The sequence below is a fragment of the Schistocerca americana genome, chromosome 2 (assembly GCF_021461395.2).
Source record: "Schistocerca americana isolate TAMUIC-IGC-003095 chromosome 2, iqSchAmer2.1, whole genome shotgun sequence".
Classification (NCBI taxonomy): domain Eukaryota; kingdom Metazoa; phylum Arthropoda; class Insecta; order Orthoptera; family Acrididae; genus Schistocerca; species Schistocerca americana.
Window position 1 is genome coordinate 789,867,885 of NC_060120.1, and position 18,735 is coordinate 789,886,619.

At 40.0% G+C, this 18,735-nt stretch overlaps 1 protein-coding gene across 1 annotated transcript in view; it reads right to left on the reverse strand.

Annotated features, from left to right (window-relative positions):
* The window catches only part of LOC124594435 (protein split ends-like), a 364,635-nt gene that overhangs the window by 28,810 nt on the left and 317,090 nt on the right, over window positions 1-18,735 (reverse strand). The window contains exons 18-19 of the mRNA XM_047132811.1: window positions 18,461-18,611; window positions 8,976-9,397 (exon numbers count right to left, since the gene is read on the reverse strand). Of these exons, the coding sequence (XP_046988767.1) occupies window positions 8,976-9,397; window positions 18,461-18,611 (573 nt within the window). The remainder of the gene's footprint in view (window positions 1-8,975; window positions 9,398-18,460; window positions 18,612-18,735) is intronic.

The window sequence follows — 18,735 nt, forward strand, 5'->3', positions numbered from 1 at the left end:
AATTTGTACCTCTTTGTGAACTTTAAAGTTATGCTTTGGAAACATGAGTAGTCACAGGATGTTAACAGTCTTGAGAAATAATAAAGTGGAATGGTAACTGTCAGCTATGACATTAATGCATGAAATTCTTAAACTGTCAAAAATTTGTACATAAAGATGAAAGAAGCTGAAATTTTTTAATTATTCAGAAATTATTTTCTCCGAAACCCCCAAACTAAATGTTCTAAAAATTTCATGGTATGTCAGCTGCTCATTGTACGTGCAATAAGATTGGGCAGTATCTGTCTGTACGAAATGTGAGAATTTTTTTAGGTTTCACCTAGCTCTACTCTCAAGGTTAAGAAGTCATGGACACATAAATATTTAAATTGATTGCTGATTATAAATAAATGTCAAGCAAAACTGGTTTTTTTTAATCAAAATAATTACTTTACAACATCATAAGTGAGTAGGAAAACGATTCATTATTTTATTCAAAAGCATTTTATAACAAAAAAACAGAATATATATACCAATTTTTCTTCATATGATATTACACAAATTATTATAGTCTTCTGTCATGACTTTACTTCTTCTTGACTTTCCATGTATTAAAATCTCCTACAATGTAACAATCATTACTGCACTGTTGAAAAGAGAACATTTGTCTTTAGTCATCTGCTTCTCATTGAACTTGTAAAGCCGAGCTGAATTTTCAAGTGGACAAGGATGATCCAACAAGAGCAGTGCTCGGGAAATGATAACTACACACTGATCTTTTGATGATTGCCATTTGAAAGCATTAGCAGGACCATGAGGTGTCATAAAGGAAATGATTATATATTGCAGCTCATGAGAGACACTGTCCCAACCCACCAATTATTGTCATACACACAAAGTGCCGGTCCCAAGCGTGGGGCCTCACCTTGCAAGTGGTGAGGAAGGAGGAGGGGGAGGAGTAACAACCTTGTTAAAAAAACCTGGGTCCATCTGGCTCCAGATGGTAGTACCCTGTAACCTGTAAGGGCCCCTCACCATGGTAACAGGTGAAGACAGACAACGATTGGAAAGCAGAAGAGGATTTTACAAGTCCCAACGGTGGAAAAGTGGAAGAACTGTCTTCATATCTTACCGCCCATAGCGTCTGTACTCCAGAAGGGCAGCTACAAACAGCCTAAACATATGCTGGCAGCAGCTCTAAAATGCCTTTGGGAGTGGCGACCCCATCGTAATAATAGCCTATATGAAATGGTACTTCAAAACCAGCCTCGGAAAAAGTTAAGACGTTCTCTGCAGGCGACGCGCAGTTCTTGGGGTTCTGGGGGGAACTGTGAGGCACAAACACAATGAAGGTGGGTATCATTAATCTGATGATCCTTACTAGGAAGGCAGAAGAGTTGATGGACATCATGGAAAAGGAGAACATAGAACTGATGGGACTTAGTGAAGTTAGGTGGAAGGGAAAAGGAAGGAGGAAAATGGGGAAAGGCTACACACTCTACTGGAGTGGTGGACAAGAAGCCAAAAATGGAGTAGGTATCATAATAAAACCAAACCTAGAGCAATATGTGGAAGCAGTAGAATACACAAGTGATAGGGTGATGAGGATTCTGCTGAGGACAAGGAATATAGTGAAGGACTTCATCCAAGTATATGCACCACAAACAGAAAATAAAGAAGAGAACATAGAGGATTTTCTAGAGGTATTAGAGACTATAATTACAGATGTGGAAGCAATAGTAATGGGTGACCTAAATGTGCAGGTAGACAAAGAAAGTCGAGGGAAGGAGGAGATAATTGGCCCATATGGATATGGGAGGAAAAATGAGGGAGAAGAGAAACTGGTTGATTTCTGTGAAAGAAACGGGCTGACTGTGGGTAACACATGGTTCGATAAAAAGAATAGCCAAAAGATAACGAGATATGGATGGTGTGATAGATGGATGAAGATGGTCATCCATTATTATCTGATGGAAAATAAAAATCGGAGACATTTGACGGATGTAACTGCACTCCCAGGAGAGGCTTTTGATGGAGACCATCGAGTAGTGGTGGCAAAGACGAGATTCGATGAATTGAAAGACATGAAGGAAGAAAGGGAAAAAAAATAAAAGTGTGGAAACTAAAGGTTGGCGTGGTACAAGGAAAGTTTAAGGAGTCACTTAAGCATAAAATCCCTAACACCGAGTATGGCAATGTGGAATAGGAATGGGGTAAGTTCAAAGATGCGTTTGTAAGCTCTGCTGAGAAAACCTGTGGCAGAGTGTCCGGAAGGGACAAGGAAAAGGAGACACAAAGGTGGAATGAGAGGGTGAAGGAGGCAGTAAAAGAAAAGAAGAAAGCCTGGCATGAATGGAACAGAGACCAAACAGCTGAAAGTAAAAGGAAATACCAGGACCGTAAAAACAAGTGTAACAAAATGGTAGCAGAAGAAAAGAGGAAAAGTTGGGAGAAATTCACTCGAGTGTTGGAAAAAGATGTTACTAGTGGTAAGCGGATGATATATGGAATTACAAAGAGTATGAGGAAGGAAAAAACACACACAAAGCTACTGAAAGGGGAAAGCAGAGAGCTATTAATGCAACCAGAGGTGATAAGGAAAAGATGGAAAGAGTACTTTGATAAATTACTAAATGTTAAGAACGGGAATAGAAGTACGGCAGGGGGGCAGGGGTCTGGAAGAAGATGAGGATATAACAATGTTAGAAGTGGAACTAGCTCTGAGAAAAATGAAAACAGGAAAGGCACCTGGGATAGATGAAATTACTGTGGAGATGATAAATGCAACTGGACCAGTTGGGCTACAGTGGCTATATAGACTAATAAGATGCATTTGGACCCAACAATGTGTACCTCCCAACAATGTGTACCTCAAGAATGGGGAAAGGGAATAATAATCCCAGTTTTCAACCAGGGGGATAGGAAAGTATGTGACAACTATCGAGGGATCACACTCATATCCCAAGTAGCAAAAATAATGGAGAGGATACTGGAAAGAAGAGAGAGAGAGAAAAAGTGGAAGGGCAGTTAGAAGAGGAGCAGTATGGCTTTCGCCATGGTAGATCAACAGTGGACACAATCTTTAGTATGAGACAGTTGATGGAAAGACATTGGGAGTATGGGAAAGATCTGGTGATGACTTTCTCGACCTCGTGAAAGCATATGACAGTGATCCCAGGGAATAGGTGTGGTGTCACCGCCAGACACCACACTTGCTAGGTGGTAGCTTTAAAACGGCCGCGGTCCATTAGTACATGTCGGACCCGCGTGTCGCCACTGTGTGATCGCAGACCGAGCGCCACCACAAGGCAGGTCTCGAGAGACTGACTAGCACTCGCCCCAGTTGTACGGACGACTTTGCTAGCGACTACATGGACGAAGCCTCGCTCATTTGCAGAGCAGATAGTTAGAATAGCCTTCAGCTAAGTCAATGGCTACGACCTAGCAAGGCGCCATTAGTAACATTGCATGTATCTAAAGAGTCTCACTTGTATCGCCACAATCTCCAGATGTACCAAAAGGATGGATTAAAGTTAAGTATTCCAGAAGCTACGTACTTTTCTATATAGCATTCATTACGTATCCTGTTTCAGACCTCACGCACCCTGCTTTGGCTTAGCGCGTGCCTTTCGGCTTCCTCTCATTGTGTCTAGGCTGTCTTGTCTAGACACAACAAAAGGTATGGGCAACCTTGAAGAGAAAGGGATTTGGAAAGCAAACACTTGAAGCCAGCCAGGCAATATATAAAAAGCTCTAGTTGTGTGCAGACACCAGTTGGGACAACTGAATGGTTTAAGAATGTTACGGGACTAAGACAAGGAAATGTATATATCACCACTACTATTTATAATAGTGATGGATGAAATAGTCAGAGAGACAAAAGAAACCCATATTGGAAGGGGGATGAAGCTGTTACTATTTGCTGATGATATTGTGGCGTGGGGAACAAGCAGTAAGAAGGTACAAAAACAAATAGACATTCTAAATGATAAGGTCGAGAAATATGAAATGAAATTTGGTGTGGAGAAAAGCAAGACCAGGGTGGTAACCAGAGGGGATGGAGGGGGCAATGGACAAATTCATATTAGGAGACGGGATATTGAAATAGTGGACAACTTTAAATATTTGGGAAGTGAATTAATGGGGAATGCTCGTTTGGAGACAGAAATTAGCAAAAGAATACAACAGAGTAGTACATTTTACCAGTGTGTGAGGGGCTTGGTGTGGGGAAGGGAAGTGTCAATGATGTGCAAGCTGGTGCTATACAAGACTTACTTCACACCCACACTAATTTACAGCTCAGAGACTTGGACTATGACTGGCAGAGAGGAGAGTATGATACAATCCAGTGAAATGAAGTTTCTGAGAAGTATGCTAGGGAAGACGAGGAGAGACAGAGTGAAAAATGAAGATGTTAGGAAGGAAATTGGAGTGGAGAAGTTGACTGAGAAAATTGAAAAGAATAGATTAAAATGATTTGGGCATGTGAAGAGGATGGGAAAGAGAAGAATACCAAAAAGAATGATGGAGTCCAAGATTGAGGGCAGGCAAGAGGCCAAGAGGAAGACCGAGAACAAGATGGATTGATACAATAAAGATGAGTTTAAGGAGAAGAAACCTACTATGGAACCAAACTGTGGAAGAAGAATGGTGGAAAGACAGAGTGCAGTGGTGAAGTACCATTGATACCCCAACCCGACCAGATGTTTGATAGAGGGGAAACGAAGATGATGATGATGATGATGATGATGATGATGACAAGGAATGAGGTGGCTCACTACAAAGTCTTCTAATGTATACTGTGGTCTCTGCATTTCACACACAGTAACACACTGCATTTCATGGAGAACTGTTCTTGCAAAATGTGCACTCCGGGATGCAACCCAGTAGTGACCTGATTGAATACCTACCACAAGCTTCATAGCACACCACTCTTCTCTCTTTTTTAAATGGAATTCCCTTGATGGGCTTTCATTTAGAATTAAAGTTTCATGTTTATCACTAATGTTGATAAGGTGTGTACAAATCCAGTAGCTTCTCTTACAATATTGACAGCTTCATGCTGGAGATTAAATCTTGTTACAAGATGTTCACAGAGACCTCTTACCCCATCACATGCACTTTTTCCATAACCTTTTGCTGAAAATATCCATTTTTTGTCTTAATTCCTGTATTACAGTGTTGATCAAGCTCATAAATCTGAAACCAGTTTTTAAAATGAGACGCTGCACCATCAATCACATACACATGTTTAGTATAAGTATGGTCTCTAGATGCTATGTCATCAATTATCATGCTGACATTGTAGCATGCATGTGCACTAAAATGAATGAGACCATCACTGACAATAGCAAAACAGTGTGATGGTCCAAGGAATTGAGCAACACGTGAGTATTGATACCTGTGATGTGTGCCAGTGGTAACTTTGAATTTCGTTCTGAAAAGCAACATACCAGTTCTCAGCAAAGTCGAAATGAATAACTAATGAATCAGTATTCTGGGATGTGGTTGATTTTGCTTCTGATATGGTTTGTGTCTGAATCCTCCGGATATGATGGTGAGCTATTTCTTTCATGACCCAATTTTAACCTCTGTAACAAGCTTCTCTGACACTATTGTCTTCTTTACCAACTCTCCTCCCTCCCACAATGCAGAGGTTACATCACTGTCAGTATCCTGAAGGTGGAATGGTTCAACAGTCATCACTTCAGTACCAGGACATCTTGCACACTCCTACAACCAACATTTATCTTATGGCTCTTGACAGATACACAAAAGCGTAAGGTCCATCTCTGTGTACTTCTTTCCTGCAACACTGCTTATGGCAAAACAAACAAGTTTCAAATTTGTCCAGTAAATACACGTGCATACTTCCTTCACTGGCTGCCATTTTATCCATTTTGGTTGTAAGGGATGGAATTTTGTGAGACAAATTTTTAAATTCAGGCTCCCCTCTTTCATTAGGAGATTTGCTTCTCTTATTGATCTTGTCGTATATCTTTTTACTTATTTAACTTTTTCACCGTTTTCACTAACAGAGATAACATCAGCCCAGTAAGGACCTTGCCTGCTGCAATCTCTGTCATCATTTAACGTAACATAGTTTTGAAAATGTTGCTTGTGCAAAACTTGTTTCAATTTCTTCCACTTTCCTTTTTACATACTGTTTTCTTCTTGTGCTTCTCACTTTTCCTGGACGTTTCAGGAAGGATATAGTAAGGGCTACAGCAGAAACGCTAACATTCAGCACATCAACAACTTCACACCCAGAAATATAAACATCCTTACTGTCTTCTTCATTTTAACACAACAGAAAAGATAGTGTTCTGTGATCTTCCAAATTAAAATAAAAAAAAAAAAAAAAAATGTAAGTGGAAAAATTAAATTTTGTATTTTGGTTTTAAATTTATAAGTTAAAAGAGGCCCCTTATTGTATGGGTGTCAATCAAATTTCAGTGCACTAAGAGGGAGGTTTAACACAAAACATCCACCAGGTCTCTTGTACTTTTTGTTTATTAGTAATATTTTTTGTTCTCTATACTTTAAAGAGTTATTTACAAAATATAATTTCTCAAAGAGCCATACCATTTACAAAAATTAAGATAAAATGAAAATACTTTATTTCTTAATGCTTATGATATAGAGGTTTAAAATATATTTTTTCCAGAGAAATTCATGACCATGAATTGATATGACCTGTATGGTCACCCAAAAGTAAAGCTGAGGTTTCAAATTTTGCACTTAAGATATTATTCAAACAGTATGATTATAGATACATAGTGTAATTTTTTTATCATCTTACAGATTCTCTTATAGAGGACATAGTAATGGGCATACTCGTGTACAGAAGCAAGTGAAGGAGCTGAAAACCAATGAGACCCCAGGTCTGGAGATAATTCTCAATTCAGTTGCACAAAAAGCAGTCTTGGCTCCTTACTCAGCTTGTGTTTATCACAACTCTCTTGCCCAACGCAAAGTCCCAAGCAACTGGTGAAAAGTGGAAGTGACAACTGTGTACAAGAAGGGTAAAAGAATGGACCCATAAAATTACAGACCAACATCTTTAACATTTGTTTTGGAAAGAATTTTTGAACATATTCTTAACTCAAATATGATGAAACTTCCTCGAGACAGACAGGCTTCTGTCCACAACAGTTTTAGAAAGTATCTATGGCTAATGCGAAACTCAGCTCGCCCTTTTCTGTGAACTATGGATGAAGGGCAACATGCAGATCCCATATTCTTAGACTTCTGCAAGCATTTGAAGCAGTGCCCCACTGCAAAATTAACTAATGTATGAGCATACAGAATAACTTCACACATATGCAAGGTGCTCTAAGACTTCTGAAGTAATAGTATCCAGTACATTGTCCTCGATGGCAAGCATTCATCATCAGAGACAAAGGTATCATCAGGAGCGCCCCAGAGAAGTGTGATAGGACCAGTATTGTTCTCTACATACATAAATGTACTGACGGGCAGGGTGAGCAGCGCTGTGTGTTTATTTGCTGATGGTGTTACGGAAAGCAATCTGTGGCTGTTTACTGCTGATGCATGGGAAGGAGACGACATTGAGTGACTATAGGAGGACACAAGATGACAGAATGTCTAGTTGGTGTGACAAATGGCAGCTTTCTTTAAATGTATATAAACCTAAGGTAATGCTAATGAATAGGAAAAACAATCCCATAATGTTTGAATACAGCATTAGTAGTAGGCTGCTCAACACAGTCACGTCATTTAAATATCTAGGTGTAACACGGCAAAGCAATTTGGAATTGAAAAACATGTAAGTATTCTTGCAGGGAAGGTGAACGATTGACTGCAGTTTATTGGGAGAATCTTAGGAAACTGATTCACCTGCAAAGGAGGCCAGGTATAGAATACTAGTGCGACTAATGCTCGTGTACTACTCGAGTATCTTGGATTCCCACTAGGTCAGATTATAGGAAGACTTCATAACAAATCAGGGGCAGGCTGCTACTTGTGTTACCAGTAGATTCAATCAACACCCAGGTATCAGACAGATGCTTCGGAACTCAAATGGGAATCCCTGGTGCGCAGGCGGCATTCTTTTCATGGAACACTATCGAAAAAATTTAAAGAACTGGCATTTGAAGCTGACTGCAGAGAGATTCTGCTGCCGCAAATGTGTGTTTCACATAAGTACCGTAACAATAAGACTAGTAGCGGCCGACGGTACCCTCTGCCTTGCACCACAGAATGGCTTGCAGAGTACGTATGCAGACGCAGACGTAGGAATGCTGTGAATCAAATTTGTAAAGAAATGTCAATTCCAGCTAGACTAGAATAAAATTATAACATGGCATTAATACCTTATTCTGTTTTAGTGTTCTATTTATTTATTATGTATTTATTTCGGTCCATCTAGAAGGTGTCAGGTGCATTAGCCAACAAAAAAAAATTAAGCCTGTTTCCGGAGTGACTGGACTGTGAACTATGTGATGATCTACCGATGAGGCTGACCTGTATTTAACTCAAACGGATGATGATGATGATGATTCGCTTGAGTGTTGGAAATGTAACAGTCGTCTCTTTTGAAAGCTATCTGTTTTAGCAAAAATATTGTTTTGTATTCCAGTCTCAAATGCGGCTAGCAAATAAATAAATAAAATTACAATTCTAAGAGAGAATAACTTTGAGAAAATTTTATTTCTGTTATAGTTCTAATTTGTTTAGTGGCAACATTCCAATATGCAGGTTCAATAAAGCAGATGTCTTAAATAAATAAATAAAATAAATATCTATTTTTTTCATTTCAGGACCGTTGCATACTCTAGTGTAAATACTTAAAATACCCCGTCTGCAGACCTCTGGCATTAAGCATCATTTTTTCACCATTCCTGGCTTGTATGGTTTTTACTTTAGCAATTGAAAACCAGACATTCTTATCTCTCATGTGTATCACAAGTTTACAAAAATTATAACAAAATGACAATATAAACTGAATATATGGGAATACAATTGTTACATACCTGCAATAACATAAGCAGTGAATCAGCTTGTGGAGGCACCTGGCTAGCATGTGGTGGTGTAGCAACCTGAAGTCTTGGTTGTCCACCTGGTGGTGCTTCAGAACCAGGTAAGGGATGGTGATGTCGAGGCAGAGCACGTGGTGGTAGATGTGCCGGTGGAGGTTCGGCACCTGGTTCACCGTAGTACCGACCAGGTGGCGGGGTGTAATGAGCTGCCATACGATATACCGTAGCCACTTGTGGTGAGTCAGTAGTACGGTCGTGAGGTGACGTGAGACCACCACGCACACTGCTACTACTACCACGAATAGCATTTGACGGCCTCCGTAATTCGAGAGGTGGGCTACTCCCGTGTACGGCATCCTCATCTACATCGGCACACTTAATGTCAATTGCAGGCAGAATAGGAGAACGAACAGCTCCTGTAACAAAAAAAAGGACATAAAGTTCCCTTACAAATGATATGGAAAATGTTACACCAACTTTTCTTTCTCAAAAAATTGACTTCATACAACGTTTAACGGGAAAGACTTAAATCTACAATACATAGACTAAATTAAAAACTCTAACATAAATGGTGAAGTGGAGGATTGCCACATTCACAGCAAGTGATGAAAGGACAAGGAATCCAAAAGGATGCTGGATATCAAGAACAAACAGATAATTCCACTCTTTGAGCAACTTCAGTCTCTCAGTGCTATCTGCAGACCACAGTGACTATGCACAATGATTCAAAAAGGCCACCCGATAGTTTGAAATGACAACTTTCTCTACGTTTATGGCAGACACACTCTAGAAAGTATAAATAAAAAGAAAGGAAAGGTCGTTAAATGACATTGGCAAGTTCAATTTCTTTCTTTTGTAACTACATCAATCAAATTTTTATACTTGAATGACTAAGTGAGGCCTCAACATAAGCTAGTTCATTAATCTATCCTATGTTAATTCAGTTAGAAATAACTCACAACCAAAAAAGGTACTTTATCATGAACTTCCACATGGGTGAATGTCTTTAGCATCCCAAAAGTAAAATTGTAAACTGTAACACACACCTATCACTAAATCACTTTGCAAGAAATTTTTAATTTCTGTATTTTGGCAATGTTTTTGTTCACATTCACAAAATTTCAACTGCATTTGGTAAGCATTGACATATTGTCTTTCACTGTTCAGCTTGAATATACTGGCTCCAAACTGCCATTGTAATGTAATAGCTAAAAACACAATATGAAACATGTAGTGGTCAATAAATATTTACTTTAGTCTCTATATTAAAAGCAAAACAATTGTGCGACACAAAATATGAAATTCCTATTCATATTCAATGACTAACTTCTTGTAGCCTGACAATGCAAGCTAGTATCATTTCCCCTTGTACAACAAATGTTCAGATTTCTGGCCCATCTATCTTTAAAAAAAAAAAAAAAAAAAAAGAAGAAGAAGAAGAAGAAGAAGAAGATGATGATGATGATTTATGCACTTCCCTTATTTATAGTTCGTGACTGCTTATTTTCAAATTTTGTGCAATAACTTTAGATATATTATACCTCATTTGCAGCTTCATTTTAATTGATGTAAAAATTCTAGTTCAATTCTTGATTTACTACTTTCATTAGTAAGTGTATTAACCAATACATGAATTAAGTTGGAATTTCATGTGGTTTTCTTCTACCCTAAAAAAACAGGAAGGAGGCTTAGGGTTTAATGACCCATCTCAAGGTCATTTAGAAACAGAAAACAAGCTCAGATTGGAGGAGGACATAGGATACATTCTTTCCAAAGCAATTATTGCGTCATTTGGTTTGAGCAATTTAAGGAAACGAAGGAAAACCTACATCTGGGTAGTTAGATGGGGAGAGGGTTGTACTGCCAGCCTCCAGAACAGAAGTCCAGTCTTAAGCAGTGTGCCATCTTGCTTGGTTTCTACACCAGAAATGTCTGCTGTGGTTGCTCTTTTGAGAGGTATCTGATAAGAGTAGACCAACATCCTGTGGGTAGTTTTGTGCTATGACAAAATTAACTATTCATGATATGCCTGCTGTTAACATACAGAAATGAGGTGGAATAAGGGATTATAATAGAGATGTAAATATGATGGAAAATAAGGGGAAAATGCAAAACCTGATTTTGTTGTTCTAGAATACAGACACAGTTTTAATTTTGATATGAGTCGGAATCATGGCAAGAAATCCAAAAATTGTTCAAACTCTTATTCTAGAACATCAGATCTTCACTGTACTGTCTGCATACACAATATAGTCTAATTTAAATTACAACTGGATGCAGTAAGGTCAAACTATGGTGTACCACGTAAACAAAACTTGCCATGTGGATGACAATGAGTAGGATTGACTGACCCATAATCGTTGTCACGAGACATAAATGTGCACTTGAAGCCAATAGAATGCCTTCTTCCCTCTTCCCTTAATAGCAAATAGCATCTGTCTTCAAAAATGGAATTTCAGTGGATACAGAAGTTCACAATTTACAACAGGTTTCTGCGAAACATTTAGTCTATATCAAAAGTTTGTAGAACCCATCATGGGCCATGACCATGGTCAGTAAGTGACATCACAGAACACAGAACTCAAATTGGTTGATTATAATATGCGTATCTGACAGCATGGCATAACAAGATACATTCAAACAGACACGAAGTACTGTACTGTACACAATAGTTGAAAGGAAGGCAAATAAAATTAGGTCAACTGTAAGATTCAAACCTCATCACATGCTAGCTATAGCTAATCACTGCTAATATGAGCACTCTATGTAGTGCTACCATGAGAATTGTTGGTTAAAAGTTCACAGACTGCTTGTAAACACAGTGCTGAGTACTTGTAACTTATAGCCCATTACGAAAAGGAACTCTGTACCCCCCTTCCTCCCCTCCCGCCCGTCTCACACACACACACACACACACACACACACACACACACACACACACACACACACAAAATCAAAAAATATCATCCAATCACTGTACCACAGTCAACAATACCGTAACTATTAACAAACAGCAGCACCCTGAGCCCTGAAGGTACCACAATGTCTTGAGGCAACATAATACACACAAATTATCCATACTACATTAATTCAGTATTTGAGAACGAAAGCACTTGGTAACTTCCAACAAACACTACACACAATTTCAAACACTGGCAAAACATTTTCTTGCTGACAAGCCCATAAAGTAGCAGTATGAAGTAAGTTTATCACTTTACATTTTCAGTGTACAACCAGAAAAACCTCAGCATCATGCATGATGTTCTGATTTATTACTTATTTGCTACGAACTCTATCAACACATTTTGCAGATGGTGTCCACATATACTACTGAATGTACCTGTTCAGTTGATGACATTATAAACACTGAGATGCATAAAAAATTAGTCATATACTTGAAATTAACATAAAAATATCCAGTGCTCAATTTAAAATTCCCACCAGTCTTAAAAATGGCCAAATATTCAATACCACAGGAAACCTATCTATATCTGGCCAATTTGGATTCAACTGGCACCAGCAGTGCACCGGTGTGGGGATTCACAAGCGTGAAAATACTGTCTCCCTCCTGCCCTATCATCACAAACCCAGAACAACTAGCCTATGATGCTTCATTTCAGTCTATGATGCCAGTGAACTTGGACTGAAAGTGAATTGCATTACCCGTAAAAGTACATTTTTTAAATCTGGCTTTGCAATCTAATAACAAAAATGTTATTTTTTTAAAAATTGCTTGAAAACTAAGGTGCATATTATGATCTGTAGTGTCTTATAGTATGTAAAATACGGTCATTACTTCTCAATAGCCTACCTATTGTGTTAAAAAAAATAAAAGGATGTTTACTAATCTTCAGGCCTTCTACATGTAAACTTGAATTTATAACGCTGTTAATACAAAATCTGCAGCCTGGTCTCAGCCATTTCATCACAATGTAAGCCCACTTCAAATCTACGAGGATCACAATGAACAGGGTCCTGATAAGAAAAATAGTATTAACACTGCTGCCCATACCATTTTAGGTACAATATGTCTAGAATGCTGCCTTGCCACAAGAGCTAAACTAGTTCACCAGATATCATAACTTGTACAAAGGGAACTTACTTAAAATGCTTCACTATTTCAAAGAGCAAAAGCTATTTATGGTAAGTTCTGTACATAACACCATGCTCTATTGAGTTACTGTAGATGATGATGATTATGTGTGTAAAGGGACTAAACTACTGGGTCATCAATTCCTCTATTTCATGAGAAAAACGCACAAAAAGGTAAAAAGTGAAAAAGTGGGGCCTTGGCTGCTCGAACTGTATAACAAGTCAAGAGTTTGAAGAAGTATGCGACAGTAGTTATAACACAATAGGTAAAGGAAAATAGTGATAATCCAGACAGCAACTTGCACAAGGGGGGCTAAAGGCACAACACGATGAGACAGGATAAAAGTAATTTGTGGTCGCATGGAGGTACCCGCCGCAGGATGAGGCTGATGGTGATAGTGAACAGCGTTACAGTTCGAACCAATCCCTCTGGGACTCCTGTTTGCAGTGCCCCGGAAACCCCACTCAGGTAAGTGCAGACAGGATGTGATGTCGCAAGGTGGTACTGTATGCCTTTTGTAGGTCAAAGAACACTGCAATCAGATGTTGGCGATGCGCGAAAGCGTAGCACATGCAGATTCTAGATGATCTGTAGTAGACAGGAATGTCAGAAAGCCACTTTGGAATCATGATGTGGCCCTCCAGCTTCAAGTCATCAACAAAGACAGCGGATGGCCATTTGTTTGAATAACTTACACAGCCCATTCATCAGAGGGATTGGCCAGTAGTTAGTTAAATTATGTGGGACCTTTCACAGTTTCAGAGCACAAATAATAATACCTTCCTGTCATTGAGAGGAAAATTCTCCTTTCCGCCAAATACAATTAAAAGGCCTGAGGATGTATTTCATGCTGTCGGCAAAATGTTTGACCATTTGGTTGTGAATTTTGTCGAGTCCAGCAGCCATATCTAAAAGGGCCGTTGTACGATACAAAGCCGTGTGTGTAGCAGGATAGCACGTGGCACTCAATAAGGTGTTGCCGGATCAGGAAATTAGGATAGTAATTACTGCAAGCAGACACTTTAGCAAAGTGTGCCGTAAAACATTTGGCAAGTACCATGGGATCAGTGTAGATGTTACCATTGACAAAAATGCTATGAACTGCTGTAGTTGGTGGATGGCCACAAATGTGACCGAGTTTAGTCTGTACTTGGGACGGTGGTGTATGGGATCGTATAGATGATACATATTTCTCCCAACACTTGCACTTCCTTTTCTTTGTTAAAAACCACACTTTTGTCTGTAGTCTCTTGAATTCTATTAAATTACCCATAGAGTGATGGCATTTGTGCTGCTGAAGCACCCTCCAGCGTTCCCCGATAGCTGTGGCTATATCTTCAGACCACCATGGTTGTTGGGATAAGCCGAAGGAGTAGGGTATCGTTGCTGCTGCAGCATGAATAATAGTAACAATAGTATCCTGTACCAATTTTGTCAATGCCCATCACACAACTGGCTGCAAAAATGGCTATAGAGGAGAAAGTCTGTCAGTCAGCTTTCCGAAGTGGACATGCTCCAGATGTCTGTGAGTGGAGAGGAAGAGAACAATAGGAAAACGGTCACTGTCACCAAGATCCGCATGGACACGCCACTGAATGAGGATTAAGATACTCAGGCTGTAAACTGTGAGATCAATAGCTGAATATGTTCTGTGGGCTGCAGTGAAACGTGCTGCAGCTCCAGTGTTGAGTACACAGGTATCCAATTCCGAAAGGAGGTGTTGTAGTACTCGGCCTCTGCAGGACAGTGTCACAGGCCCTAGTGCAGTGGTAAGGGGCACCTGCTCACTGGAAATATCAGAGCGTATGAGGGTACAGATCCCACCAGATGTTCTCTCAACATTAATGCGACTGGTATAGTAGGGTCTGTAGTTTTTCAGAGCGGGTAGGTGTGTTATTGTAAACTGTGTTTCTTGAAGTGCTATGCCAACTACGGAGTAAGTAGCCGTTAAATGACAGTTCAGTTAGAGGACAATAGTAGCATTGGAGTCAGGTCTGAGAAAGTGGAGAATGGAAAAGGTAAGTGTGATTCATTTGCAACCAGGTTGTAGTCCACCTGATTGTGTGATATGTCATCAATGTTCATAGGCTCGACCTCTGCAGGAATGGGTGGTGGAACATCCAAAGCCTCAGAAACTAGTTTATCATCTTTCTGCTTATCCTACATTGATTTCTGCAAAGTTTTCCTCATTTTATCTTTCAGGAGTGAAGAGGACCATACTTTTCTTCAGCCCACAGCCTTGGCCTTTCGCTGCTGGTCCTGGTCGGGGGAGAGGGGGGGGGGGAGGGGGGGGGGTTATTATGGGGCAGTGGGAGAGCACCTTCACAGGTGTCCTCATCCGTGATGATGCCAGAGGATGAATGGCATCTCTGGCCTAGGTGTGGGAACCACCAGTGCTATAGTTGTAGGGAGCAAGGGAGCTGACATTCCCTCCCCCACCTGTACGGCAGCCCCTAGAATATGACCAGGGCTGGGAGGTGTCTGCGAGACCTTGTCATCACGTGAGCGCTGGACTGCGACATAACAGTCACAAAATTTAAGATCATTTCAGTTCGCATGAAGTTCTTTGCATCTTGATGAGACAGGTGGTCAAGCTTTTTATACTTTTGAATTGTCTTCTCTGTCTTGAACACTGAGCACTGCAGCGAACGAGGGGGGTGCAGTTCCAGAAAGTTGACACACTGAGGGTGTTGGTGACAAGGGCTGCCCTCTTGGGACGCCCGTCCACATGCCCTACAGATAGCCTTATTAGAACAGCAGGAGAACATGTGTCTGAACGTTTGGCACTTAAAACATCTCATCAGGGAGGAGGGAAATAAGGCCTGACATCATATCTATTGACCAGGACCTCAGCCCTTTCTGGCAAAATGTTGCCTTTGAAGGCTACAATAAAAGCTCCAGTGTTCACTCTATTATCCTTGGGTCCCCTCTGGATGTGGTGAATAAAATGGACCCCATGTTGCGCCAGATTAGTACGCAGCTCTTCATCAGTTTGTAGCATTAGGTCCTGACGAAAGGTAATACCTTGAATTCTATTAGGTTGTTATGAAGAGAAATGGCGACTAGTATATCTTCTACCTTGACACAGGCCTTACGTGCCTCCGTGATTGGTCAGTGTGCGATGTTTTGATCAGCAAACACCCATTTCTCACCTTCTCTATTGCTGCAACCCCCAAAACTGATTGTTGTAGTGAAAGATTCACCATTAGTTTTGGAAACACACCAAGAATTATGCAAACTGTCCACTCCAATCCTCCTTACCTGGCTCTTGTCTTGAGGCATGGTCAAAGACAGAAATGCCATAGGATTGTAAACCTCTGCATTAAAATCACTGTTCCTGACTGCTGAGATGACCATATTGGTATGGCCACCACTAAGTTTGATTCATTTCATTGCTGGCCATCTGCCCCAATGACACTCACTCTGATCGGAGGCTCTCCCCGTGGGCACTATCCCACCAAGGCAAAAGGCACCTGGCACAGCAGCCACTGCTTGGAATCCTGGTGCCCTGAAGTGGGTAGATACATACTCCTAGGCTGACACAGGGAGGTTACTGATCAGGCATCTGCAATGTGATCCCTACATTGTCTGGGGGCTACAACCCAGGGTACATGACAACCCCTCCACGACGGACTGGCTACCGCGCTGGATTTTGAGTGCAAACATAGATTCACTCAATTAGCAGGTGCAAAAGGTAACAGTGCACAGTGAAGAGTTAAAGCACCACAGTAAAGCTACATTCAAAATGAGGGATTTGTCGCTTGGACTTGCGCCTAGCATGTGTAGCCAATGAGATGTGGCACAAGTTGCAAGTTCCCGTGACATGATTATGCAACACGATGCTAGAATTCCAAGAAGTATTTTTCGCACTTGTGCCTGTACCTTTTCACTCACTGACAACGCGGCACAAATCCCACATACATATTCTACTGGGCATGCACATCCACGTGAGAAGTCATTTCGCAGGCATACTCATGGTGTTTTGTCTCGCGTGAAAGTAATCAGATGTGTAAATTCAGCAGCAGTCTGTGGAGATGGATTGGACAAATAAATAACACAGTTAAACTAGTTTAAGAATTTCACCAAAAGACGTTCGTTATGGGTCCTATATTCACATATTATAAAAACTGCATCTCCAAATGCAAAGCACTTCCCCAACTTGCTTCTTTGTTTGGCATTTCAGATAAAGAACTGGACAGTAAAATTCAGAATCTGAGGTCAGATGTTCATCGTGGAGGACATCAGAATTTGGCACTGAAGAGCTGTGTGTATCGAAGTGGTATGCCTGATTCGCTGCTCTTCCAGGTGAACGACGTCGCCAGTGAGAACGCTGATGTCAGCTGCTGCTGCTGGGAACGTGTGTCTGAATTAGGTCGTGGTAGACATCTATGAAGATATTTTTATCCGCATATGCCAGGTACAAATCTGTTGAATGTTGCTTAAGGCACCCTTCCTCAAATGGGCCACACTTCTGTAAAATCTGGAAAGTGGAGGTCAAACCCAAAAATTGTGACCACAATTTAAAAAGGAAAAAAGGTGAGGTGAAAAGTGTAAAAAAAGAAAGAGAAAATAGCAAAAACCTTCAGAACGCCAAACAACAGTTAAAATAGCAAGGTAAAAACATGACCAAATAAAAAGAGTCCTATTAGTTGCCTCTTACGACAGGCAAGGAATGGCCATATGTGTATTCTAGCTCCTGACACCAAAGGGTGTTTCTGTTACCGTAGTTAATTAATTAATTTATACTGAATTTGATATCAAATTTAAATACTGCCGCCTCCCCCAAAAAAAGAGATTTGCATTATGTTCAATTCCTGTTCCAAATAACTGCTTTAACCAACTACAAATAACTATTAAGTTGAATTTTAGTTTTATTCTGACATGTTTAAGTGTTAATTATTCCAACTTTTCATTCACAGATTAACTCTTCCATGAAAACAAGAGCTACATGGGTAACAGAAATTTTCAAGTTCTGTAGGAACATGAAAAATTTGTTTTGTTCTGAAAACTACACAGCTGCTTCGAACAAAAACATGGGATCTGGCAGACCAATTTTGCCTGACCACTCTGGCTATCAGCCACGTATTATTTTCATTAATAGCACTGTAAAACTAAAATTGAGACTTTTTCAGTATTTTATCAACTTATTTACAAAGTGCTGGATTTATAGCTTTTGGAATTGCAAAACTCTTGACATTAAATACTGGCTTCTAATAGCTTATTTCAAATTACACAGTCATCATATTAATACCAGCCTCATATTTATTCAGATCAAAATAGAATTTCAATGCAAAGAACTGTGTGTGGAAAAACACCTTGTTACATGTTAAATTTGCTTTCTGCATGCAAGGTATACAGAAACTTCTTAATTAAAAAGTAATCTCACCTGCTGGGATATGGTAAGGTATGTGTCCACCAAGAGCTTCCTGCGCACGCAGAAATTGTTGGTACATGATTTGTGGGTGCACATAATGCAAATCATGTGTTGCAGCTGAGCGAATGTGATGTGGAAAAGGCACATGTTGCACAACCTCCCCCTGCCAACAAAAATGTTAATGCTTAAAAATGAATTTATTACTATCTAATGACATTCATATCCTTACAGCATTTTCTAATCTATCACATGCAAAGTACAAACATGCTAATATTTTTATTATGATA